The sequence below is a fragment of the Canis lupus genome, chromosome 6 (assembly GCF_003254725.2).
Source record: "Canis lupus dingo isolate Sandy chromosome 6, ASM325472v2, whole genome shotgun sequence".
Lineage (NCBI taxonomy): Eukaryota > Metazoa > Chordata > Mammalia > Carnivora > Canidae > Canis > Canis lupus.
The window spans coordinates 38283491-38308313 of NC_064248.1; the positions used below are offsets into that span (position 1 = coordinate 38283491).

The following is a 24823-nucleotide window of genomic DNA, read 5'->3' on the forward strand; positions in this document are numbered from 1 at the left end:
CTCGCGGAGACTAGGAATTTAAAAAGAGGTTTATTTCATGCAGTTGACACAGCAAGTGATGTGTGCTGGGACAAGGGCTGAGGAGAGAAACTGCCCTGCTATGTTCCCTTCTCCCACCCTGGCTGGGGGGACACGTTGCTGCCAAGCTGCGCCTCAGATAGCACACAGACTGGGAGACTGTCCACCGACCTAGGCTGGGGGCCCACGATGCAAAGCCCACCTGGAGGGGGACAAGCAGAGCAGCCCACAGGTGAATCAAGAGGAGGGGCTGACCTTTCCAGGGGCTGCAGCTGAGCAGGGAAGCCCACACCTGGGGCCCAGCGGCCCAGGTGCCTCCTGGGGTTAGCCGTGGCTCTGAGTCACAGGACTGGCCCTGGAGCATCTGTGCAGGAGGCCAGAGTCTGAGGCCAAAGGACCCCCTGCCCCCCACCTGATGCAGCCGCCCATAGTTCAGGTGCTCAGAAGGCAAGGCAGACAGGACACACGCAGGAGAGGAAGGGGTGTGTGTGCTGGTGAACGCCCCCAAAGCCAAAGACCAACCTCCTCCCAACCAGGGGCTGGAGTGAGCTGCTGCGTCTGCTTCAGGCCAAGCCAGAGACCATGCGAGCTCTGAGCACTGGAGGGCATAGGCTGCCGCGGACAGACACACAGCCACAACACAGGGTGGACTGACGGGCGCTGGCGCACCTGCCGGCCATAGCCTCCAGTTCTGGGGAGGCTGGACGAGGCCAGAGACACCTGCTGGGTGGACACAAGTGAACATGGGGGGTGGGGGAGAAGCAGGGGGACTGCTGGCCCCTGTGCAGTGCCCTGGAAGGTTCCGGCCTGGGCCCAGCAGCTGCACACTCCACGCGCCCGCCTCCCTCTGTCCTGCCCTCAGGGAGCTGTGCCCTCCCCACAACCCCCTGCAGCAGGCCGGCTGGAGGCCTCCCCGCCCGGCAGACCCAGAGGAAGGGCCCTCAGTCTTGGGACCTGGGCTGGGTGGCCGGCTCCCATCCAGCCCTGCATGTGGACAGGAGACAGGTTCAGATCCGCTGTCAGGAGCAGAGCCGGAAGGTGCCAACTGCTGTCTGTGCAGAGAGCAAACTCTCTGAAGCAGAATTTGGAGTCCTCTCCCCATGCCCCCGACTGTACACTGAGCATGAGAGCTCAGCGCCCCTGCAGCCCACCTCCCAGCCTGGGCCAGCAAGGCAAATGCCCGAGACCCCGGCAAACAGGATGGTCACCAGAGAAGACTAGGGGTTTGGGTGGCGCCCTGCACCTTAGGATCAGCCAGTATGGGAGGCAGAGTGGGACAGACAGGTGTGCACCCTTGGCATGACGAGCCATGAGTGCTTCACAAATGTCACTAGAAGACTATCTCCTTTGTCCCCAGGGATGGGGCAGGACGCTAGCAAGAGGTAGGTGAGGTGGTGGCGCTGGCACGGCCGAGGTGGGAGACGGGCGTGTGCTACTCTGCTGTGCCAGCCCCAGCGCTCCCCGGGCCCTCGTGGGCGCCCGACATGCAGATGGCCGCCAGACAGGCAGGGGGACGGCCACCACGAGCCCAGGTCAGCGCTTCTGTAGCAGTGGCTTCTCTGTGCGCTTTGAGACACTAACAGTTGTTCTCATTCATAAATACACAATTTTATTTGCTATTTTCAGGGGAAACTTAGGCATTAAACTGTAAGCTGATAAAATACGGATACCTAAAAAAGTATAAAAGTATAAATATCCCCTCAGAATAAATTTTAGTGAATTAAGTCTTAATATCTTTAAATTAAAAAACCACAAGCCTATCTATTATGTCAAGATCACAAATCAAACGACGCCACGTGGCCAACAGCGCACACAGCACACAGGTTCACCCCGAGGCCAACGCGGGGCTGCCCCCACCCTGGGCACCCCGGGGGGGACGGTTGCCGGGCCCAAATGTGTCCTCCAGAAAGACTGCGATGAATGTGAAGCCAAACATTTAACAACAGACAACAGACCTCACAGGAAGGAGGAGGTAAGTCCCAGGTGCCAGAGAACTTGGTTAATCAGGTTATTGGCAAAGAAGAGGACACAGGCGAGAAGCCTCCGGAAGCCCTGGAAACTAGGCACGCCCGAGCCTCCGCCCCGCTCGGCAGCGGTCAGAGCGCCCGGCGGCCCCGGCAAGGAAGCAGAGAGCTGCCCGCCTGCAGCCCCACGACAGCTAGGAAAGGTCTGTCCTCAAAGCATGCGAGCAGCGCTTTTTACAGGGGTTCTAGTAGGTCCAACGTCATGTCCTGTGGGCAGAGCCCGTGCAGGTTGTGTGAGTCTCAAACACCCCAAACCCCAGAGAGAACTGCATAGTTAGACAAAGAAGACGAGCGAGCTGGCAAGAGGGAGAGATTTGTGATGCATTGTAAACATCCGGTTTTCAGGGTGACCGGGAGTCTCAGCTCCGGGAGCCAGGTGGACAGGCCTCCGCCCCGACCTCCATCCCAGGACCTCCATCCCAGGCGAGACAAAGGCACTGACGGGCAACAGCTCCCCCACAGGCCCGAGGCTGGGCCAAACCCAACAAGCATCTACCTCCCCTTCAATGACTTAACGCATCAGTCCAAAATGCAGCAACACTTTCAGGCATCTCTAAAAAGTACAAACGCTGGGTCGTCTGTCCACACTGGGGAAGAAAGGATGCAAAGTTCTCTTGCCTGGAAAATGTAAGTGGAGAAGCCTCGACTGTTCCCGACGTGGTCAGGCAGGGGGAGCCTGGCTCTGAAGGAGGCCGGGCCTCGGGGCTGAGGCCCGGGAAGTAGTGAACACGCGGGGGCCGCCTCTCTCAGGAGGTACCCGCTGGGGCTGCAAGAAACTGCCAACCTCTTCCGCCGGGAAGGCAGAGCGACTCCCTGACCCGAGGACCAGGGCCTGGTGCAGCCTGGTGCACGTGGGTGACCAGTGGGCACCCAGAGCCTGTGGCCATGGCGCTGCAGCCACTTCCTACCAGCAAGGCCCTGGCTCCGTCACAGACTGTTTATGTTATGTTAGCACCAAGAGCGCTGTCCTTTAAATGATCTTCGGTGATTACAGGGGTTGGCTGGAAGCTTCCCGCCTCGGGCCCATGCAGCATGGGGAACACCGAGCGGAGGCCCCCAGGGGGACACCCACCTGGCCGGCACGCCTGCTCCGAGTGGGGACGCCCGGTCCCAGACAGGTGGTCCCGTCTCGCACCGCCCACCTTAGAGGCAAAAAAGGATCCACACCCAGATCTCTATAGAGAAATTGTCAAACGCAGGTTTCTTCTCACAGCCAAGCTTCCTCCACATGGCAGATCGTTGCAACTTGGGACAAGATAAAATGTTTCTTCAGCTGTCAACACTGTGCTTCTCACATCCTTGAACCCCGTTCTTGCAAAATCTGAAAATGCCAAACAGACAATGAGGACCTGGGTGCTGCACGGGGCTGCACCTTGTGGCCAGCTGGGAGCCAAGAGACCCTGAAGCGAAGCACCTGCTCCGGGAGCAGGGCCCAAGACCTTAAGTCTGCCTGCAGGTGGCTCAGGGGGCCAAGCACAGGCTGGAAGTCGGCCCAGCCAGCAGGCGCAGACCCTTGCTGCAGAGCCTGCCCTCCAGCTCTCCATCCCAGCCCAAGACAGACGTATGTGCCCCCACCTCCCACCACAGCAGCCAGCCTGAGACACGGGTGGGGGTCATGGCTCCTTATTAAGCGCCCAGAGGTCCCTGGCAGCCAGCTCCCCTGATGGCCGCCCTTGCTTGCCTTCTGCGGGTGACAGAGCCCCCCTGGGGGTTCAACAGCTCACCTGACAGGCAACAACCCCCGAGGCTCCAGCCTACATAGATCTGGGCTGCAGACGTGTGTACAGCCAGCGCCCTCAGGGCACCAGCGGTCCGCACCTCAACCCGTTCCTCTTCACACCCGTCACAAACCCGGCCTGAGCCCCACAACACACAGACTTGAGCTCCCAGAACTACCCCATCACCTCCACACCCGCCGGTTCAGCCTGCAGGGCTCACATCGTGCTCCTCAGTGCGCTGGCCTCCCTGCCTCAAGGGCACCAGCCCCTGCAGAGTCCATGGCCTCTTGGCCACCATGCCTGACCCTGTCCTTCTCCCTCCCCCTCGGCATCTCAGGGACAGAGCAGAGCCCCCAACTTCCTTCAGCCCCAGAAATCTGTGTATCCTGTCCACCCCCAAACCAGGCTGGGGGCTTCTAGAGGTCTGAGCACTGGCCAACCCCTAGAGAGTTGAACCCCACAGCCCAGGTAGAGGGGAAAGGACCACTGTGTCCCCAGGTGGGGGCTTCAGAGTCCGCACATCTCTTGCTGTTTAAATCCACATGCGCAGTATGGCTATGAAGCACCAGGTAACCAGGAGAAACACCCCGAGTCCCAGCGTGGCTCAACCCAGCCAAGGCCAGTGCTGTAGGAGGCAATGTGAAAGCGAGCCTCCAGGGGGCATCTTCTGCCTGAATGCCAGAGCTGAGAGAGATGGGGCCCTAGGGACACCGTTTCTGAGCCCTGGACATGCGCACAGCGTGGGACTGTGCCCTGGGAGGTACCAGGCTGCTCACACCAGGACCAGGTCCACAGAGACACTCTGGCCAGAAAGAGGCTCCCTGCCTCCCAGTGAGGCCTCGCCCTCCTGCTCCCAGGCCAGGGTGGCTGCCCAGGACACCGTGGTCACAGGAGCAGAGGCCCTGGGCACTCACATCCATGAAGCACTTGTTCTGAACCACTCAGGAAGGCACAGGTTGTTGAGGGTCACTCCAGCCTGTGCCCTGGTGCCCTACACACCCCTGCCAGCCCCTGGATGTGCCCGCCAAGGCTCCGAGGGCTCCGGGACAGCTGCCTGACATGCTCTCATGCTCTCCTGCCCACTGCGCCCATCTCCTGGGACCCCGCTTCACTCCCTGTGAGGTGCAGCCTCATCTGTGATGGAGAAGCAGCGCCCCAGATTGAACATCCCTCCTCAGGCCCCTAGGTTTAGGGAAAAGTCCAGGAGACCCCTGTCAGAGGGATGTGGTCTGGGGGAGCTGATGCAGGAGGGTCACATGCACTCCATCGGCCCTCGCAGGTCCCCACTGTTCCTGCGGTGCTGGCCCCAGTCCCGTCATCTTTGCTGTTTGCAGGGCAAGCTGGAAACCATGCTGAGGAGAGTTTCTGAGTCCACAGTGGAGAGGAAGCCCAAGCAACCGGAATGCCGCCCACCAGAGTGAGCCCCAATAACTACCTCCTGACGAGGATGGAACACCACCCCTAGGGCCTGTGTCAGCCACAACCCCATCTGTCGGGGAAAGCCTCTTCCCCGGGCTGCCTCCCAAGGCGGGGCCTGAGCCGACCACAGGGACCAGCTGTGTCCCTTGAGTAGCAGCACAGCCTGACATGCCCAGGCAGGTGCACCGTGTCATCGTGCGAAGGCAGGGCCCGCCCCACGGCTGCTCTATGACCAGCCCGCACCTCCCCTCCCACAGCCCAGTGAGTTGGGGCCACCGATGTGGCTTCTGCGAAAGCTGGTTCCCCTGTGCTCACACGGGTTCCCCCAGGGTGCAGCCGGGCTCTGACCACAGGCTGCTAGCACCACTCACTTTCCAGCTGGGCCAGGTTGGTGCCTGCTGCGCACGAGGCTGCTGAGCCCGAGGAGTGACCACTCCCAGCAGAGCTGGGCCACAGACACAAACTACACACCAGGTTGGAGTCTTGAGTGACGAAAGCAAAATACCCCCATGATTCTGGAGGTTCTCCATGTGCTGAATCAATACTGTTAGCTTATATTCAAGTTTCTTTTGACTTTCTCAACGTGGCTACTAGGAAGTTTGAAGCAACAGATGGGACTCATTCTGCCTATCTCCTGGCCTGTGCTCCTCCAGACCAAGGCTTGGTAAACTCCTGGAGAGCCAGGTGACAAATACTTGAAGACGGGTGGATCAAGAGGCAAGACTGAGAACGTTGTATAAAATCATCAAAAAGATAACTGAAAACGTAAATGCCACTCTTATTTTGCAATCTCCAGTCCAGACCTCTCACAGCGGGACGGTCAACCTTTCAGGGCTTAGCTGGCCACATGCCTTTCCTGAGCTCCCAGAGCAGAGGCTGAGGAGCCCCCAATCTGCACGGCTTGGTCCATGACACGGGTAGGGAGGGAGGACTCTGGAGGGAGCAGGGGAGCACCATGGATGATGTGTGGCTTGCCCACCTACAACCTGCCCTCTCTGGGCCTCGACTCCCCGTGTGCAAGATGAGGGAACAGAACAGTGGCCCTTGCTAATGGTGAGCACAGCTGGGCTCTGGACCTGGACAGTGGGAAGAGGGACGGGACACAGCAGGGATGTGAGCAGCAGTTGGGGACCAGGACGTGTTTGCGGAGTCCCTCATCACAGGGCAAACAGAAAGAAGGTCGTCAGAGACTCCTCTCTATCAGCATCCCACTCCTGAGGCTTTGGTGTCAGGACTGAGGTCCCCCCCTAAGGCACAGCCCTGGCTCTGTGGCCCTGAGTCCGTGGCATTGTGACAGGATGGGTAGGCCTGTGTCCTTGCCCACTGACACCCACAGCGATGAGGTCCTTTCAGCAACTGACACATGGGGTTCTTGTGCACCCCAGCCTGGGTCCCAAGGCCACCCACGTGGACATCCTAAAGGAAACAGACTATAGCTCCACCCTAGACAGCTGGCTCCACCAGAGATCTACAGTCAGCTTCTAGCGCAGAAGGTTCTCTGTCCACTACAGGTATGGGAAAGTGCAGCAGAGGAAGGGCTGGGGTCAAGGAGGCTAAGGTGAGTGGTCAATGCAAGGGTGACAGAGCTCACCATGACATTTACACTTAATCTGAATCATCCCCATCGTGACCCGTCTCCTCGTCGTCACTCTGGCTCGGCACGCAGCATGCGGCAAGGGAGAAGAAGAGAGGGCACCGTCAGTGCAGGCTGGGACGGGGTGGCGGCTGGGGAGCCCACCCACAGAGGCCGTTTCCCCAAGGTGGTGGCAAGTATGGGTGCTCGGGGGCAGGAACGCCCTCTGCCCTCTGCACAGGCGGACCAGCCTCGTGTCGGGGGTCCTGGGTCCTGAACCCACACGTGCAGACATGCCACAGAGGAAAGCACCCGATTGTTCCTGAGCCTGGCACTCCTAGGGCTCTACTCTGCCCTCCCTCTTTCTAGTGAGGAACTGAACCTTGCCCCAATAGAGGTGTGGCCTTTACTGCTGGCTCCAGAGAGGCAGTGACCTCCGGGCCACAGTGGACAGTCTAAGAACGTGACAGGGGTGAGGTCAGTTGGCCAGGGAACAGGAAACTGATCAGTCAAGCAGGCAGTCATCGATCAGTTATCAATCAATCTCGTCTGTGTCACCGAGAGCAGTAAAATCCCTGGACACGGAGGTGGGTGACATCCCTGGTGGGCAATGTTCTGCGTGCTAGCGCCGCCTGTCAAGACCCCGCAGAGGAGCCCTCACCTGACAGGTCTCCGGGCCTCTGCCCCATGCTCTGCCCTGCTGGACCTGAGCCCTCGCTCTCTATACTCCTGACGACAAACCACACCCCAGGGTCCCCTCAGTCAGCGAGTTCTGCAAGCCTTCCCAGCAAATCTCGGATGGGTGGAGGGGTCTGGGAAGCCCCTGAGCTGGCGGCCGGCGGTGGAAGCGAACCACCCTTGTGTGGACCATTGTCCTCACTAATCACTAAGCTCCCTGCCCGACGCCTGCCTGGAGCCGGGAGGCTGACACTCGCCACCCTCACGGGTGCAGCACTGCTAGAACCAGGCTGCACACGGTGTCCCCAGTCACAACCCCTAATCCAGCCCTGATGGTTTTCCATGGTGTTCCGGGGACCCCGACCATGTTTGGCCTCTTGGGGAGCTCCCGGCACGGCCCTCATTTAGAAACCAAAGCAGCTATCACACTTCAGACCCAGGTATTTTTGGAGAGAAAAACCGGGCTACATTTTCAAAAGCAAAGGGATTTGTGGTTGTGCCTGGAGCTTCCTCAGAGCACAGACGTAGCCTTTCTGCAGCAGAAAAGCCACCGGAGGGAAGTGAGCTCAGGACACCACCCCGGTAAAACTTTCCAAGTTCAAACATCAAAGTCTCTAAAAATGAACAACTTACAGAATTCTGCAACTGCTCAGAGAGATGTGCCTCCTTATGAGACTGGGAGCTCGGGGGGCTCGGTCACCCAAGACTCAATGGGCAGCACATCCCCAGGCCCAGCACCGTCGATGTGGTCCTGACCCAGGTGGGAGGCGGAGGGGCCTCAACGCCACGTGTGCAGCTACGGTGCTGCGGGCCAGGGTGGGGACATCCTGGGTACTGGACAATCGACCCCTCGTGAAGACACCCGACTTCTTCATGCTGTGAGGACAAGCTGCCACGAGCTCCGTGAAGACGGCCACCTCGGGAAGGCTAACATACGTGGGGGCAGTGCTGTCTGTTCCTAAGCCGACACCTCTAAGACAGGCCCTGAAAGAGTCACAGGGCAGTTCTGGGCCAGTGGCATCGACCAGAGGCCACCTGGGAGGGCTGAGACTCTGAGAAAGAATCAGGAGCCTCCAATTAATGACATCAGTTAAAATCCATTGGGTTCTGGTCCTTTCCTGCACTCATTCAAGTGCCCTGTGGCCCTGAGCCTTCACCCGGGGTGCCCGCCACAGAGCCCTACCCCCTTCCTTGGTACCCCCGCAGAGCTGGCTCCAGGGCCCAGGAGTGCTGCCAGGTAGAGTCAGCCATGGGCAGAAGCATCTGGAATCAGTGACCCCAGAAGACGTGCCAGCTGCTGCTCTGTGTCATGAGACTAACCCGAAAACGAGCAGCACGGCTGTCCCTGCACACACCCTGGGGCGATGGAAGAGCCAACACCCAGAGGGAGCCGGTGCCGTTTACACAGGGACCAGTCCGTGCTGGTGCCTTGCTGAGGCCACGCTCCCAGGAGTCTGAAAATCGTATCATCTGCAGGATCTGCTCCTTTTACAAACCAAACAAGACTCCCAAGACCAGGGTGGATGCGGCTAAGGCAGGTGCCACGCGGGGGGCCCCCATTCTCCAGCCCTGATGTCCCCAGTCCCTGGGAAAACAGCCCACCACAGCATCACTTAGAAGACAAACTTGCAGAAGCAGCTCTGCCTGCCTGAAGGTGTTGGCAGGGGGCTGTGGAAGCCCCAGAAGCTCGCCTCAAGGGGCGGCCGGTGCTCAAAGACCCCTCCCTCTATCACCCATGGTGCTCTGCCCACCGACGGCCCATGGGACCCACGGGTCCTTCCTTCCCTCCCAGGCTCTGCTTCTGATACGTCAGGCGAGAACTTGTGACCAGGGACGAGAGCATGAGGTGCGTGGGCCCTACTGCAGGCCCAGCGCCCACCCGCCCGCGGTCACCCACCTTGGCTTTCTCACTGGGCTCACTGGCCGTGCCGTACGGGGAGTTGTGCAGCTCCTTGGAGACCACGCAGAGAAACTCCGCCTGGTCCTCGCTCCCGTAGTTGTAGGAAGAGCCGATGCTGACCAGCTGCGAGGAGAGAAGAGCGCGGCGTGGGATGAGTGCTGCACACGTGTCCAGCCCACCCGCCAGTGGGGGACTGTAGCCTGCGAGCCTGCGCCAGCGCCAACCGGCACCACAGACATTAAGGAACAGGGTTCAGCCTCGAGGTTTCTAATGAACTCACAGAAAATGAAATCCCAAACACGTGTACACAGGGCACACACGTGTGCGGGCCACCCCTACACGTGCACCACGCATGCGACGGGCCATCTCGGCTGGGCCACTCAGCTCTTTCGGGTTCCGGTGGGGCCCACAGGAGTGGGGGCCTGATGCTGGGAGTTGGGGGGGCAGTGGCGGCGGGCTGAGAGCAGGTTGGGGGAGTCACGGCCTTCAGTGTAGGGCCGATCCCTTCACACGGGTTGGGCACACGGGAAGGTGAGCTCCCACATGCTGTGCCTGTTCCTGCTGCAGCTACCAGGCCTTCTGAGGGGAAGGCAGGGCTGATCTCCTCCCAGCAGGGCCATTAACCTGGAAGGGCACACTTGGCGTGGGGGGGGGGGTGCTGGAGGGGCCGGGGTGCGGGAGCCTGGATCTCACAGATGGACGCGGGTGAGCTGCGGCTTCCACTCTCTGCAGGCTCAGCTGTGTGGGAGCCGTGTGACAGGCAGACACACGCACAGCTGACCCGCCTGCTCATGCGCATTTAAATGCAAAATGAGTCCAAAGGAAGCCTCACACTAGTGAGGCTTCCCAGGGCAGAATTACTGAGCTGACAAGTGCCTTGAAGGGCCCTTGTTCCTTGGCCACACACGCTGGAGGTGGCCAGGGGCAGGGGCACCAGAGCGGCAGCGTTGGGGCAGCAGGCAAGGCTGAGCAAGGAGAGTGTGCTGGGCAGCACACCTGTGTGGCCGGAGAGGGGGGAGCACAGGAGCCGGCATGTTCTCCCGCCTCTCTGGGAGGTCGTTCTGGGTTCACGGATATCCCTGGAGAGATGTGCCCCGGCACCTGTGGACCCTGGGCGGGAGAGGGGCGGCTCTGGGTACAGACTGAGCTGTGGGTGCGCAGCCACCGAGAGGGCCGTCTGCACGCAGACGACGTTCTCTTACAAGGCACGTGAGCCTCATCGAGGGCCCTGCGCTTGGCGCCCACACCCCTTAGGGTTCTGGGCTCTTACCCACAGCACTTCCAACTCCTACTTCTGGGAAGTAGAGCATTTCTCCTCGAACAGGACTGGCTCTGGAGCTTCACCGGCAAGAACCGGGAAGACACCCTCCAGGGACAAACTAGGCAAAACAGGTAAGACTCAGGGACGAGAGGAACCTGGCTTGTGCAACGGACTTGGGATCTTCCAGAGGAGCTAAGGACAAAGCCTCAGGCTGAGCACAGATAGGAAGACAGAGGCTCACACAGGAGATTCTCCCTCTCAGCGAGAGCTACAGAGGAACCTCACTCCAAGTGAGGGGGACCCAGGTCAACACCCCAACTGCTACCTACAACTCCCGTGTCCCCAGCCCTTCTCCAGGCTGCACGGTGAGGGAGCACACGAGGGGCATGGGACGGGACGTGCGTCCCTCCGGACCAGCCACTCACTCTGCTGCCCTCCCCCGATTGGAGGGAGGATGCAAACACCACAGCTGTCTTAGTGACATTTTAAGGGGATGCCAAGCATGCTCTACAGTGTGATCCACTGTTCCAAAAGACCCACAGAAAAGGTATGACCTTTAGAAGGGAGCCTGGGGTGAGCCTGTAATTTACCGCCCTCCCTCCGGGCAGGACTGCTCACCGTGGCCAGAACCTGTGTGGGATGGAAGCCAGCAACACTCAGAGGCCCGAGGGGCCCTGGCCACCAGGGCAGGTGCTACCTGGGGCTGGGGGCTGGGAGCAGTGAGAAGTTTGTAGAAAAGGTACTAGCAATCATCGAGCATCCTGGACGTGCTCACAGGCCCACAGCCAGTGGGCAGCAGCTGTGCAGGCTGGGAGCAGGGGCTCCACAAAAGGAAGGGGCACTCCCACATCCTCATGTCAGGCCAGGAAAGTGGAGGGCACAGCTGCGCCAGAGCCGAGGGCAGGAAGGGGACCCGGGGGCCACAGAGCAGCCCCGCTGGGAAGGGCATCTGTGCCAACTGCAGCACAAAGGAGCCGAGGCCACCATCTGCTCAGCCAGCATGGGAGGGGATGTGAGGGGACAGGAGGGCAGGGCCAGGCCGGGATGCGCTCAGGCTGTCGATCCCACACACACGGACAGGCCAGATGGAAGCACAGAGAGCAGTCCTGGCAAAGTACGGGCTCAGGTGAGGAAGAGTAACCAAGAGAGAAGGGTGGGCTCCAGCACAACTCCACCCCCCAACATCCGTGACCGATCCAATCAGGATGGGGCACAACTCCACCAACACCTCATTACCAGTCCCTGGAGGCAGCAGGCTCATGGCAACCCTGCTATAGGGGTGGGGCCTCACCTGCTCGAACTTCCACCCATCAGACATGGTGGACACCATCTGGGTGAGCTCCTCCTCCTGACACTGCAGCACACGGTATACGTGCTTCACCGGCACCTGTGTGACGACAGCTGCGGCTGAGACAGGCCCCGCATGCCCCCTGCCAAGTCCGGGGACAGCCCTGCAGATGACGCAGGGGAGGATGACGCCCCTCGGGCTCAGGTCGTGGCACAGAGTGACCTCCCCCACCCAGCCTATCATCCAACAAAGCAAAACAGGCCGAAGAGGTGCCTTCGGAAAAACATTTTCTACCCCTCATCTGCCACCAAACATGTTTCTATTTCTAAATTGCAAAATTCAGTGAGTCATGCTCCTGAAACCCTGACAGCACCCTGGGCTAGACATGAGCACGCGAAGACTGTGCCCGGAAGCAAAGGCAGCCAGGAGGGGACGGCAGCGTGGCTTCCGAAAAGCTGGTGTGTCACCTGCTGCACCCACCCACCGACCTCCACCGAGTTGTGCTCCAGGCGCAGCCTCTGGTGCTAAAAGCACCAGACTTGCCCGCCAGAAGCCTGACCTCGCAGAGCTGCTCCTCTGGCAGGCTGCAGCGGCGGCCATGATAGCACAAGAGTGACCACCACATGGTGGCAGTGGCTCATGCCGTAATGGTCACAGCCTCACTTGTGACAGTGAATGACACTGGTGCTCTCAGCCCAGGCCCTGAGGAGGGACTCCCCTGCCCCCAGCACTCAGATGGGTGCTCTGCCCAGCTGGGTCATGCTAGCTACAGACGGGACAGCTGGACGAAGGGCGGGAAGGGAGGGGAGCGAACTGTGCCTACGTGGTGGGCCTCGGAAGCGGCAGGCCTATTAGTCACTGGTCTTACCTGGGAAGTTTTGCTGTCTCGTTCTCTAATTTTGTCCTTTACAAGTTTTATTAGTGAGGTGATATTGTAAAATTCCGCTTCCTCCAACACTCCTAGAATAGAGAAAAATAACTAATTTTTACCAGATCCAAAAATAAATGTTTCTCCCGCATCCTCCCGTGGACCCCACAGCCCCATGTGCAGACATGCTGGCTCTAAGTGGGGTGCCCCAGGATTAAGGGCAGAGGGCACGTTTCCTGCACACACTCCTGGCATGTGCCACTCCAGGTGGCCAGCTGGGCACACAGTCCCACATGCATCTATCCCAGCTTTTCCCTGGACGCCCCTGGACAGAACTTGGAGACCTCCCCACAGCCTGCGGACCACCTGCTGCCCTCACGTGAGGCCTGGGCTTGGCGGGTAGCTTTGTACAGGTCTATCATTTGGTGCCTCAGTTTCCCCATTCAACTGGAAGCCGAGGGGTTGAGAGCGCGGCTCCCAGCTCTAGGACTCTTGCCAGTTTAGGGCTGCCTTTCTTCCCCAAGGCTGCCACGTGTGCTCCACCTATTCAGGGACTCTCCAGTCCCAGGACCCCTTCCAGGGGTTCCGGAAGGGCCGTGCTGGCCACCCTGGCCAGGCCTCACTCTATGCCGTGTCCCCAAGCAGCGCCAGCAGCTTGGGCTGCGCCCTAACCAGGTGTCCAGGTAGCACAGTCAGAGGGGGCGCCTGGGGGTAAGCAGCTGTACCTACAATGTCACTTCTCAGGATGGCGTGTGGCCATGTCAGTGATGAAACGCAGACCTGGTGCCATCCTGTCGGCCATCGCCTCAGACCTGTGGGTGGGGACTGAGAGGCTTTGCGAGGGGGCACCAGGACCGTCCACACACTGCGCTGGCGTCCACCATGGGCCCTTCTGAAAGCATGGTATCGAGGTTGGTCAGGAGGCAGGTGATGAGGCAGGGTGGCAGGGGCCTGTCCCCAGAAAGCACCTGCCTCTTAGCAAGCTGTCCCAGGATCGGGCTGTGAAGTTTAGTCTAGAACTAAAGGGCTCCACAAACAGCACGGAGGAAGGCGCCCCAAACAACGTGAGTGCATGTGCATGCAGAAGGCCCCTTCGCAAGATGCAGGCTTGGGTCTGGAGGCCCAGGAGAGAAGCACACCAGGAAGTGGCAAGGAGCGAGCCCACTTCAGTCCCGGTGGTTGCTACAGGACCCCAGTCCCTGCAGGAGCCAGAGCCCACGCTGGATGGAAGCGCCTGGACCGCCCAGGGCCTCCCTGACCACTGAGCTCCCTACTGGCTGCTCTGAGCGCTGGAAGGCTTGAGAACAGGTGGAGCTCAGAGGTGAGGGTACGGTGGTGCCTTGGAAGGAGAGCACACTGAGACCAGGGAGCACCGGGATTCACCTGGCAGGTGTGTCCAAGACTGCCTGAGCCAAAGCAGCCGTGAAAGCGAGCAGCCTTCCGCGGCAGGAGCCCCGGCCCCAGCAGCCTCGCTAACTAGGCTCCTGAAGCGGTCCACAGCCCAGGTGACCTGTCCCCCTGGTGACAGCAGTCCTGATAGACCACCCCGGCCAGCAGCCTCCCCTCCTGGAGACAAGCGCCTGGGGGGCATGTGTGAGAGGCAGCCTTGAAGCAGTGAGGGGACGCAGGCACGTGGGATTTCTGCAGGGGAGGATGTGCAGGGCCTGCTCCTTGGCCAGCTCGGGCTGAGAGGTCTGTTGTCTTAAGTGACCAACCTGTCCACTGGGACCCCCGTTCCCAACTCACCTTCCTCTGCGAGGTCTTTGTTAATGACCAGCTTCCCGTGTCTCAGGTAGTTCAGCACAGGCCCAAAGTATGTGGGGTCTCTGTCGATTAAATAGGCACCAGTTTCATCCTACAAAGAACAAAACCCTGTGAGTCCTGAATGTGAAGGCCAGGATCTGCACGTGTGACACCAGGCCACACGGAGAGCGGTGCGGAGGCACAGGGGTCGTGTGTGTCCCTTAAGCCACAGTCAGCCTGCGCTGGGGCTCTGCAGGGAGGGGGTTCTGGGGGCCTCTGGCTATCGGCAGTCTCGGGTCTAGGCCAAGTCAACCTCCCTTTATTTACTCAGCAGCGAGGGAACTGTGTAGGGACCTCTCCTTAGCCGCAAACATGGCTGAGGGACGGTTTAGCCTCCGTGCCATGTGAACGCTATGAACACTAACACGAGTAAGTGAACACAGACTCTCCCCCTGGGCCCCGCAGCAGGGCCTTCTCATCCTGGGGTAGGGGTGGTGCGTCCGAAGCACACAGAAGAGCGACTGTATAGAGAGGCCTGACCTCCATGGCAAGGTGGCCCTGGGGTCCCTCAGGGAACGCTGACCAAAGGAGCCACACCCCATGGGCAGCGTCTATGAAACAGACCTTCAGAAGGCACTTCACCCACACTGGGTGGCCTTGGTTCCTCCCGGAGGGTCAGGGCCCTTTGCTCAGCTGCCAGCAAGTTCCCAGCACAGCCTGGACCAGGGACATGGACATGCTGACCTGCGCACAGCAGTGGGGGTACCACCAGCGAAGGGGAGCCACAGCCGTCTAGGAGCCGACCGCACTAGGGATACCGCGCATCTGCCCTGGGTCTGCTGGGCGGGTCTGGCCCAGGCCGCCTTCTAGCGGGGCTGCCCTGCAACCAGGGACCCCGCCACCATCTCCCTCTCTGCCGCTGCCCGTGGCGAATCCTGCTCCTCCGGCAAGACCACGTCCCCTCCCTGCGGCCCCAGGGAGGCCTCCCTTTGAGTCAACAGGGTAACCCCGTAAGTCAGTGGAACAGCTGATGTGGCCTGAAAGCAGCTGCAGGGGCTCCTGGGCCTCAGCAGGAACATGACCAGCTGAGACCCTGCAGGATGGTGTCAGCATGTCTATGGGGCGAGCGTGGTGGTGGGAGTATCTGAAGCTCCTGGGTGTGCTGTGCCTACGGACACCCGACACAGGGAGCCAGGGGGCATCCTGATGGCAAAGCGACACCCGCGTTAGGACCTGACTTCTCACCCAGGAGCATCACCTCCTGGACTGTGGGTGGCAGAGCCTGGAGGTTCCAAGGGCTCCCTGCTCTTCTTACATCGTCAGTTAGGGCGCTGGGACCTGGAGCCTTGCTGCTCAGCAGGCAGGACCCGGGCACTCAGCCCAGTCTCCTGCCAGGACAGGCCACGGCCTGCTCCCCTGTGGGCTTCTGTCCCCCAAGGCGGTGTCCCCACTGCACAGAGACCTCCCGAGTTCATCCTCATGTTCTACCCACCATCTAAGTTAGACACTGCCCCATGGACCCCTGCTTTCTGTCCGTCTGGACCCCTACTATTCCCCAAGCAAGGCCAAGGACCCCATGGACCAGCTTTTGGAAGAAGGATGCTCTACCAGTCTCTCTACTGGCAAAAAGTAGCCAGAAGGGACCAAGGCCTGGAAAGAAAGGGATGGGGTGCCACAACATGAAGTCCGGGGCCCGTCCCCACCCCACCCCCAGGTATGAAAAGAGCCCAGGGCTTGACATTTGCACATCACCAGGCTCAGAAATGACTCATCAGTGCACTGCTACCTTGACACTGGCAAGCTGGCAAAAGGTCAAGATCAGATGGAGAGAGGGCTTGTGCCACCTTCAGGGCATCCCAGGGGGCCTCCCTATCCCAGTGGGCCCAGGCCCCAGTGGGCCCAGACTATGAGTTCAAAGGGACAAAGGGACCATCATCACACTGCGCTCCCCCCTTGCGGAGCAAGCCTGAGCTCCAGTGCCTGCCCTGGTACAGGGCAGGTTATGAGGTGGTGCACTCAGCCCAGAGGCCGTTTTCATGCCGCCTCCAACATGCCCACCCTGAAGGGAAGCACAGAGCTCTCCTCCTGAGGCTGCCTGGAGGCCCACCTGCCTGGACCCAGAATGGTAGGTTCACTGAGTGGCCTTGCGTGGGAGACTGTGCCACCCCCTGCCAGTGACGAGCCAGCTTGCCCAGCCCTGCCACCAAGGAGCAGCACTTATGGAAACTCAAAAGTGGTTTCTCCCATGAAGTCCCGCCAGGGCTCCCTGGACCGGTTTCTTCTTGGGGATTTGTTTGGAGCAGAAGGATTCCAAGATCAGGTGGGGCCAGGCAGCAGCGTGAGTACGCAGTGCTCTGAACTGGGCTCGTCAGAGGGGGTTTCAATTTCCACAGGCAATGTGGGGGTCCTACACCAAAACCCCAAAACTCCACCAGGCTTTATCTTGGGCGACTGCCTAGATGATCACAGACTGACTCTTAGACACACACATGTAGGCAAGACCTCCATAAACACTACGTGTCTGAGCACCTGAGCATGCGCAGCATGCTCTAGCGCTGGCGAGCGCGGCCGAGGGCTGGCTGCAGATAGGTACCTTCAACACTGGTGGGCGTGCCCACAGAGGTGTGAGGGGCCTCAGAACCTCACATGCTTCTGGAAATGCAGCCCTGGGACCTCACTTCAGAATATAAGTCTTAGGTTCACTTACGCAAAAGCCTAGAGAAAAGCATCTTGGCAACACCTACACTGGAAACTGGGGAGTGGTGGGGGCATGGCCGCTGGCTCTCCATGCGGGCCTCGCCAGCTCCACTGCACCAGCACGCGCAGGCAGGAGCCCGGTCTGGTCACACAACAGGCAGCAGGGGACTGGTGGCAAGACTCGCGGGTCCCTTGTCTCCTCTTTCTGTCCTGTCCTCAATTCATAGAATAAGCGTGTGCTACATTTGTGGAATGGCAAGCTTTGCTGTTGTGTTGTTTGTAAAAGAGCCAGAATTAAGACTGCTTTCTCGACAAATCATTTCCCTCTATTAACCTTACCCACTTCTCACTGAGTTAGCGTTTGACCTACTTGTGAAGTGCTGGCTTTAAAAATATACACCTACCTTAAAGGGCTTAACAGGGAAGCTGGCCGGGGAGCTCCAGGGAAGCTGGAGTACGCAACAGGGGCCAGCTGCCCACAGCTGCCAGTGTGCCCACGGGGAGCAGGGCGGCCCAGTGATGCCCAGGCCGCCTGGATCCCACCCCAACTGGGACCCACCTTCCTGGCTGAGCTACTGGGCTATGGGCCCCAGGCGGGGAGGCTGCCGGACCACAGAGATCACGCCCTGGCCACGAGCCCTGATTGCACAGTCATTTTCCGAGAGGAGCCAGTGGGCAAAGGGAGGGCTAAGCCCACATCACATGCTCTCCCAGGAGACACCTAACCTGCAGCTGTAACATGGAGGCGGCGGAGTGGGTAAGGCTGATTTGAAACCACCAAGAGAGCTCCACACCCCGCTCTGTCCATTCCTTTCTGAGCCCACCCAGCATCCTTAGCCCATACCCCTGGGTAGGAGGTAAAGCTCTGCAAGGGGCAGACTCATGACTATACCACTCAGTAACGAGCCCCAAGGCTGAGTTCTCCTTGCCCACTCTGCGTCCAGAAGTAAAACCTGACCCGCACATTAAAGGGAGGATTGAATGCACTGCCCAGCAAAGCACTGTGGATAAAGTGGGGGCTGCTCGTCCCTCAGGGCCAGCCGCTCCCTCAGCCCAACCACAGGGTCCTGGAAACGGTGATGAGGAGTGAGGATCAGGGATGTCAGACTCTCACCAAGATTCTAAATGGAAAAGAACTCTGTTGGCATGAGAGCTCTCTATGGAGCGTCTGCACTTGGCCCCATTACATCACCTTCACGGCCTCCACGAGCACGTCGGGAAATGGGGGACACCGCACCACTCCGGTGCAAGAGAAGCAGCACAGCCACTGGAGACTGGCAATGAAGAGGGCTGAGTGTCCTGAGCTAAATGGGAGATAAATTCTGTTAAATCGCCCCATTAAAAGCTAAATGCAAATGCACAGAATTCTTTGCACACAAGCATCTGCAATGAATCTAACAAGAAATACTTAGCTTTTACTCTGAAGCTATCCATTTTAAATGACTATTTCAAATTCCTGCACAAAACTTTCAGTCTCTATTCTCTTGTTTGTTTTGTTTTCTCATTTGTCAACCCTCCATCCAGAAGAGGATGAGACGTCACCGATTCCAAATGATGAGGTGGAGACCCAGAGAGCCAGGACTACACAGGGGTGGTTCAGAGTGACCCATTCAGTCTGGCAGGAGCCAGGGGCACTGAGAGGAGACACCACGTCAACTGTGCACACACTGCAGCAGGTGCTGGGTCACCCTGGGGCAAAGGGACAGTCCTGGGGAGGTGCTGAGCGGACCTGCCAGCCCAAGGGCCAGCCATCCAGCTCACAGCTGCTATGAACATTTATGTTGCAAGGCAGGGCACCGTCCATCTGCCGGGATTTCTCAGGTGCTCCCCTCCCTAGACACATTCCAGCTACAGAACACCTGCACGTAAATCCTCCACAGATATCACATTACTTATTTTGGTGGCGTGAGTGTGTGTTTAATATAAAACTGCTGCATGAAAGACTCAACTAGAGATGGAAACAGGTGGGAACCATGGTCGGTTGGGGCAGAAGCTCCACACAGGGATGACCCAAGGTCCTTGGCTGCAGTGCCCCTCCTCCACTGCCTCGGAGGGGAGGTCTCCTCAAGCCTGGAGTCCCCGGGCCCCAGGGCGACAACCACTCCGCGCTGGCAGCCTGACACTCTGCAGCAGGGGCGCCTTGCCAGAGGTTCATGCTTAGCCCCCGGCTCCCATGAGGCGCTCAAACCCTCCCTGCCAGCTGTCCCCACAGCCATCGCCCTGTTGGCTCCCAGGTGGCCTCTGCTCTCTTCCTAACCCTTGCCCTGCTGGCAGATCTGGTGCAGAGTTTACCCTCCCTTTCTGCTGGGGCAGAAGGGCAGACCCATGGCTCCTCCGCTCCCTCACCCAACCTCCGCCCTCCCTCCTGCCCACTGCAGTGGCTAGGCGTGGTTGGCGCCCCGCGCTGCCTGCCTCTCCCTTACCTACTTCGGCCTATCTGCCAGAGCTGGCCCAGCTCATCACCTGCAGAACTGCCGTCACCCAAGCCTGACGTGCAAAACTAGGCAAAGATTCTAGAAGCCCCACTGCTGAGGAAACTAGAACCCCCCAGAATGTGGACGATGGGAAGAGACACTTGTGCACACCCACATTTGGATGCCTTGAGCCTCTTCCAAACATGTGGGCGGATGGTACCAGAATCCTGAAGCTGTGTTCTCCAGGCTCAAAGACCTCAAGTTTCTTACAAGAAAACACGGTGGCTGCCCAGGAAGCCGTGTCCCCCCCTCCCCCCCCCAACGGAGCACATGCTCCAGTCTCCGAAATCGGGAAGCTGCCCTTGGGCCTCTCCTGAGATCAGCCAGGAGCTCTGGGTGGAGCGCGGAAGAGGCCGCCAGGGAAGCATGGGAGACACGCCGCCCTTCCCGGCTGGCGGAGCACAGGAGCGACCCACAGGTACCAGGGTTTGCGGTGACTCAGAGACTATGTGCAGAAACGTACAGTAGCAAGAACAAATTCTAAAGTGGAGAGAAAGCGTTTGTTTTAAAAACAAAGTACAGGGCAGCCCGGGGAGTGATCCTGGAGACCTGGGATCGAGTCCCATGTCGGGCTCCCTGCATGGAGCCTGCTTCTCCCTCTGCCTGTGTCTCTGCCTCTCTCTCTGTGTTGCTCATGAATAAATAAAATCTTAAAAAATAAAAATAAAATAAAAACAAAGTACAGAGTAAAGTAGAAACGGCCACGAGTCATCTGTTTGCTGCAAGGACCCAGCACAGGGCACAGGGTCCGAAACTCCCACAGCTCCTCCGTGACTTTGGCTCAGAGCGGCACACCGACTCACCCTCAAGTCGCACAGCTACGTAAGTTGGGTCGAAGTCAGGCCCGAGTCTTAGTCTAACTCTGCCACCAGAGGAGACACTCCATCTCCCCAGGACCCACGGCACACCAGCGCCAGACTGGATGTCTCTGGTGCTCTGCAGTCCAGGGAGAGCGGCCCAACTAAGACCTGGTGAGAGCACCCTGGCCATGCACACACCTCCCTCGGTGCAGAGCCAGCTCCTTTAAAGGACCTCCAAGCATCCCCTCACAGGTGAAAGCGGCCAGACACCCTGGGAACAAGCAAGCACCTCAGGGTTCCCATAAAACCCAATTTGCAAAATCAGGCAGGCGGACAACAGTTTTCTGACCACTGCTCTGAACGAAGCCTAGTCACTATGCAGTGGGCAGAAATAGGAAGTGCTTTGCAGTGACAACCATTTCCTCTCGGGCTGCCCTCAGATGGCTGATGGTAGGACAACTGCAGGCCCAGGGCTTGTGTCTGACGTCTCGAAGCAAGTTCTTCACACTCAAGGCAAGTCCCTTCCCAGGACTTTCTGACCTGGACTCACTGGCTGGTTCAGGTCCCAGGGCTGTCCAGTTAGGTGTTCTGTGAAGACCTGCTGTGCCGGGGGAGGGCAGGGGCCCCTCCCTCCACTCGGGTCTCAGACCAACCACGGCATGCGGTCAGGGCTAGGAACATGCTCAGAGCCACATCCTTGACCAAAGTGTGAAATGAAACGCGCCCAGTCTCGGGACACCCACTCAGAGCCCCAGACAGGATGACCCGGCGCTCATGGGAGCCTGGGATGCTCTAAAGAATTCGGGAAGTTAGCCTCTTGCCTCCGATTTAGTTATACAGAACATATCTGCTCTTTCTACTCTAAGGAATCCCCACTTCTTTTGCCAAGTGACTTAAAAGTTTGTACTTCCACCCACATCCCTCATCACTTGGCCCTGTCTGTAAAATCTCTTCCACTATCTTCCCAATCCTGAAACTCTTGCCAACACCAAGTACACCCAGAGTGAGCACAGGCAAAAGCTGCAAGTGACATGTCATCAGAAACACTGTGGTCACCCCAACCCTCAAAGACCCATTTGATGCCACAGCGTCTGCAGCCCGAAGCCTCCTGGCCCCGTCAAAGGACAAAAGCTCAGGTTTTCTCTGGGCCTGGCTCAGTGACAGAGACTGAACCCACCTCAAATCCTACTTAATCCCAGTGGTTTCCAACCACCAAGTAGCAGTATTTCCTGTTTCCCTTTTAACTCCTAAAGCATCTCCACACTGAAACAGAAGCTGATTCAGCTCTGAACAAACGCTAACCTGTTTTCAACAATGCCTAATGGGCCAGGTAGCATGGACTACCAAGAGACTTAACCCAAATGAATCACACGGCAAGTATTCACAAAGCACTTCCGGGAAGGAGGATCATACCTGGCCCGCCCCTTACAAGAACCTGGGAGAAAGATGACCCAGACAGCAGAGGGGCAGATGCTTGAAATGAATACCCCAGACACAGCCCTGCTGGAGGAAGCCCCAGGAGGAAGTGAGAATTCACACTTGGCCAGTCTATAGAGAACCGCCAGCGGGCCAGAGTGGGCCGGAGTCAGCACTGAGACAAAAGGGTAAGGATTTGGAGCCCAGAGTTGGTCCCAGGCTCAAGCCCAGTGGCAGCCCTGCTCCCCATTCTCCCCAACAACCTGTCTGTCGCCTTCTTCAGAAAAGGTTCCATCAACTCCACCTCTCCCAGAGGTTTATGTGGTGTTTAAGAGCAAATTCCAGGCACTCTCCCAGTGAGTCCCAACCCAGCAGGTTCCTACAAGGTTCCCATCTCCCCTTTGAATGTCCCCACCCAACCCTTATCCAAGCACCAGCTTGCTGCAGCCCAGGTGCTCAATGAACACGGGTCAAGTGCCCAGCAGGAACCCTGCACCAGGTCTGTGCTGACGTCCAGCCCTAGGGACAGCTGCCAGGTATGCTTTCATTCATTTTAACTATGCAGTGAGGGCTTCGAGGTTTTCACAAGTGAATCAACATCCTGTTTCTCTTCCATCATGTAATCACTGGCGTCCCACTCCTCCAAACACCCCTTCCCCTCCACCCTCAGCCTCCGGTTTCTTACTCAGGATCTAATTATCTAGGAGTGAACCTCTGGGATGTTCTTTCATCAGAATTGGTGGTGGTGGTGGTGGTGGGGGACCGAGAAGGATCCAGTATCTCACACGCGGTTTCTCATCTGAAGTAAAGCATTCTCCCCTCCCATAATCCATGTGAACTCGCATTACTATTTCTGGTAAATTCCTGTTGCCTGTTACAAAACCTAACCCTTACTATCAACTATCTTATGAGACAGAAACTGTATCTGCTGCGTTACCTTCACGTTCTAAATTTCACTTTGACGATTTGGAACTCAAATGTGGGTAAGCACAGGACGACGGTGACAAAAGGCAACCGTTGCATGTGCGTTCTGGTGGGTTAATCACCTCCCCCAAAGGACTGTTACTGTGGTAGAGCAGTTTTAAGTCATTTTGAGGCAGTAAGATAAAGGGATGAACTGCCTTAACCGCGCAAGGTAGAGGTAATTGGCTTTGAATCAACTGTTTGTGACTTTGCGTCAAAATAAATAAATAAATAAATAAACAAACCCAATGGACAAGAACAATTTAAAATCTGATTCAACATACAAAGCAGGATCTCCCGAGTAGAAAACCAAGTGAACGAAGCACTGTGGCCCAGTGTTTTAAAACAAACAGTAAAACATACCTGTCTGCTATAATGGGAGAATCAGGGCAAACAAAAGCCTACTTCTGCCCTGGAGAGGATGAGGATGCCATGTTCTGGGAGGTCAGTCCCCCAAGAGTGGAGAGCTCAAGGGGCAGCGGAGACCCTGGAGCTCTGGCGACCCGATCCTGAGGTCATGCATGCCACACCAAGGATGGTCTCGGTGGCCTTCCCGAACTTGGAGAGGGAGCGGAATCTTTCTGGGAAGACTGACTTGCACGCCTGGCAAGCGCTGAGCTGGCGCGGCGCATCGCCAAGTGCAATTATGTACGCTCAACTGAGAAGCCCCAGGAAAGTTAGAAGGTTGCGAACTGCCTGGGATAAATACAGGGAACACGTACTCTCGCAGCAGAGCCCCGCCGGAGTTTCAATCCGGACGGATCCCCACCAGCTCCTCCTCCGCCACGCCAGCCTTACAAAGGTGATAATCCAGACGGTGTCCGTGAGGATCCGACCACAGTCACGAGCACTCAGACGAGAGGCGAGCTGCACGCCGACCGGTCGGTCGGGAGGGCGGTGGGGTCGCTGCCCCAACGAACTCTCCCGCCTCGTCGCTCCTCGCTGCCCCTTCGCACACGACAGGGCGCCAACTCTCCAAATGCAAGTCACCGGGGAACGCAGGTCACCGCGTCGCCCCCCCCCCCCCCGCCCGCGAGGTCGGACGTGTGGAACGCGAGCAAACGAGAAGTGCGGGGACTCAGGGGCTGAGCGGCCCCCAAGGACCCGGGGCCCGGGGGGGTGGTGGGAGGGGGAGGCGGCGCCCCTAGGCCGGGGGCCGGGGCTCTGGGGCTGCGCAGCCCGCCAGGACCCGGGGCCGCGGGGGGGGGGGAGGGGGAGGAGGCGCCCTCACGGGGGGGTCGGGGGCCGGGGCTGCGGAGCCCGCTCGGACCCGGGGCCGGGGAGCAGGAGGGGGAGGAGGGGGAGGAGGCGGCGCCCCCAGGTCGGCGGCCGCGGCGCTCCGCCCGACGGCGCCCTCGAGCTCGGGCGCCAGCCGCCTCCCCGGCCCGGGACGCGCAGGCGGGCGGCCCTCACCTTGTCCGAGTCCAGGTCGGGGTCGGCCTGGCACAGACGGTACAGGAAGGATTTCGGGTCCCGGCACAGCGTCTGCCGGGTGGTGAGGAAGTAGGTGCCGCCGACGTTGAGCCGGACCCACTTGGACACGCCGCCGGGGCGCTGGGCCAGGGCGCCGAGCCCCGCGCTGCAGCGGCGGCACAGGCCGGCCCCCAGCCCCGCCCCGAGGCCGCCCGGGGCCGGCGGCAGCAGCTCGCAGTGATTCTCCGCCATGATCCCAGCAAGCCCCGCCACAGGTCCCCTCTACCGGAAGCGTCCGGCCTTTAATACTGTCCTCCGAGCTCCGTCCCGCCCACGGGTCCGCCCTCGTAAAGCGCCCGCCCTAGTGTCACGCGGCAGGCGGAAGTTCCGGTCCGGAAAGGCGACCGGCCGAGCCCCCTTCCGGCCGGAGCCGAGCGTAGCGCTGGGCGGGGGTTCGCCGGCCTCGCCCCCCCCCCCCCGCCCCCCGCACGTGCGGCGCTCCGACGCTGGGTTCCGGGCCCGGAGTTCCGGTGGCGGCCGCGCCTGACCCCGCGCCCCGGGGCAAAGAAG

The 24823-nt window shown here is 59.2% G+C and overlaps 1 protein-coding gene across 5 annotated transcripts; it reads right to left on the reverse strand.

Annotated features, from left to right (window-relative positions):
- Window positions 1–8: 8 nt before the first annotated feature.
- On the reverse strand, window positions 9–24564 carry KCTD5 (potassium channel tetramerization domain containing 5). 5 transcript variants are annotated; one of them, XR_007411313.1, is made up of 8 exons: window positions 24254–24564; window positions 14494–14602; window positions 12748–12839; window positions 11883–11978; window positions 9328–9453; window positions 8064–8414; window positions 6771–6829; window positions 12–3363 (listed from the first exon to the last, which is right to left on the reverse strand). XR_007411313.1 is itself a non-coding variant. In XM_025416884.3 (6 exons), exons 1-6 carry the CDS (start codon window positions 24503–24505, stop codon window positions 3334–3336), a joined length of 705 nt encoding a protein of 234 aa, XP_025272669.1. In that variant the 5' UTR covers window positions 24506–24563; the 3' UTR covers window positions 12–3333. The 5 variants fall into 5 exon arrangements, 4 of the variants coding, with proteins under 4 accessions (XP_048967443.1, XP_048967442.1, XP_048967441.1 ...); XM_025416884.3 differs by lacking the exons at window positions 6771–6829; window positions 8064–8414 and having other exon boundaries at window positions 24254–24563; XM_049111486.1 differs by lacking the exons at window positions 9328–9453; window positions 11883–11978; window positions 12748–12839; window positions 14494–14602; window positions 24254–24564 and having other exon boundaries at window positions 9–3363; window positions 8064–8383.
- Between the last annotated feature and the right edge of the window lie 259 nt (window positions 24565–24823).

Excerpts from the sequence above, each read along its gene's own strand:
- KCTD5 (XM_049111485.1), bottom strand. The coding sequence starts at position 1,120 with ATGGGGAGAGGACTCCAAATTCTGCTTCAGAGAGTTTGCTCTCTGCAC.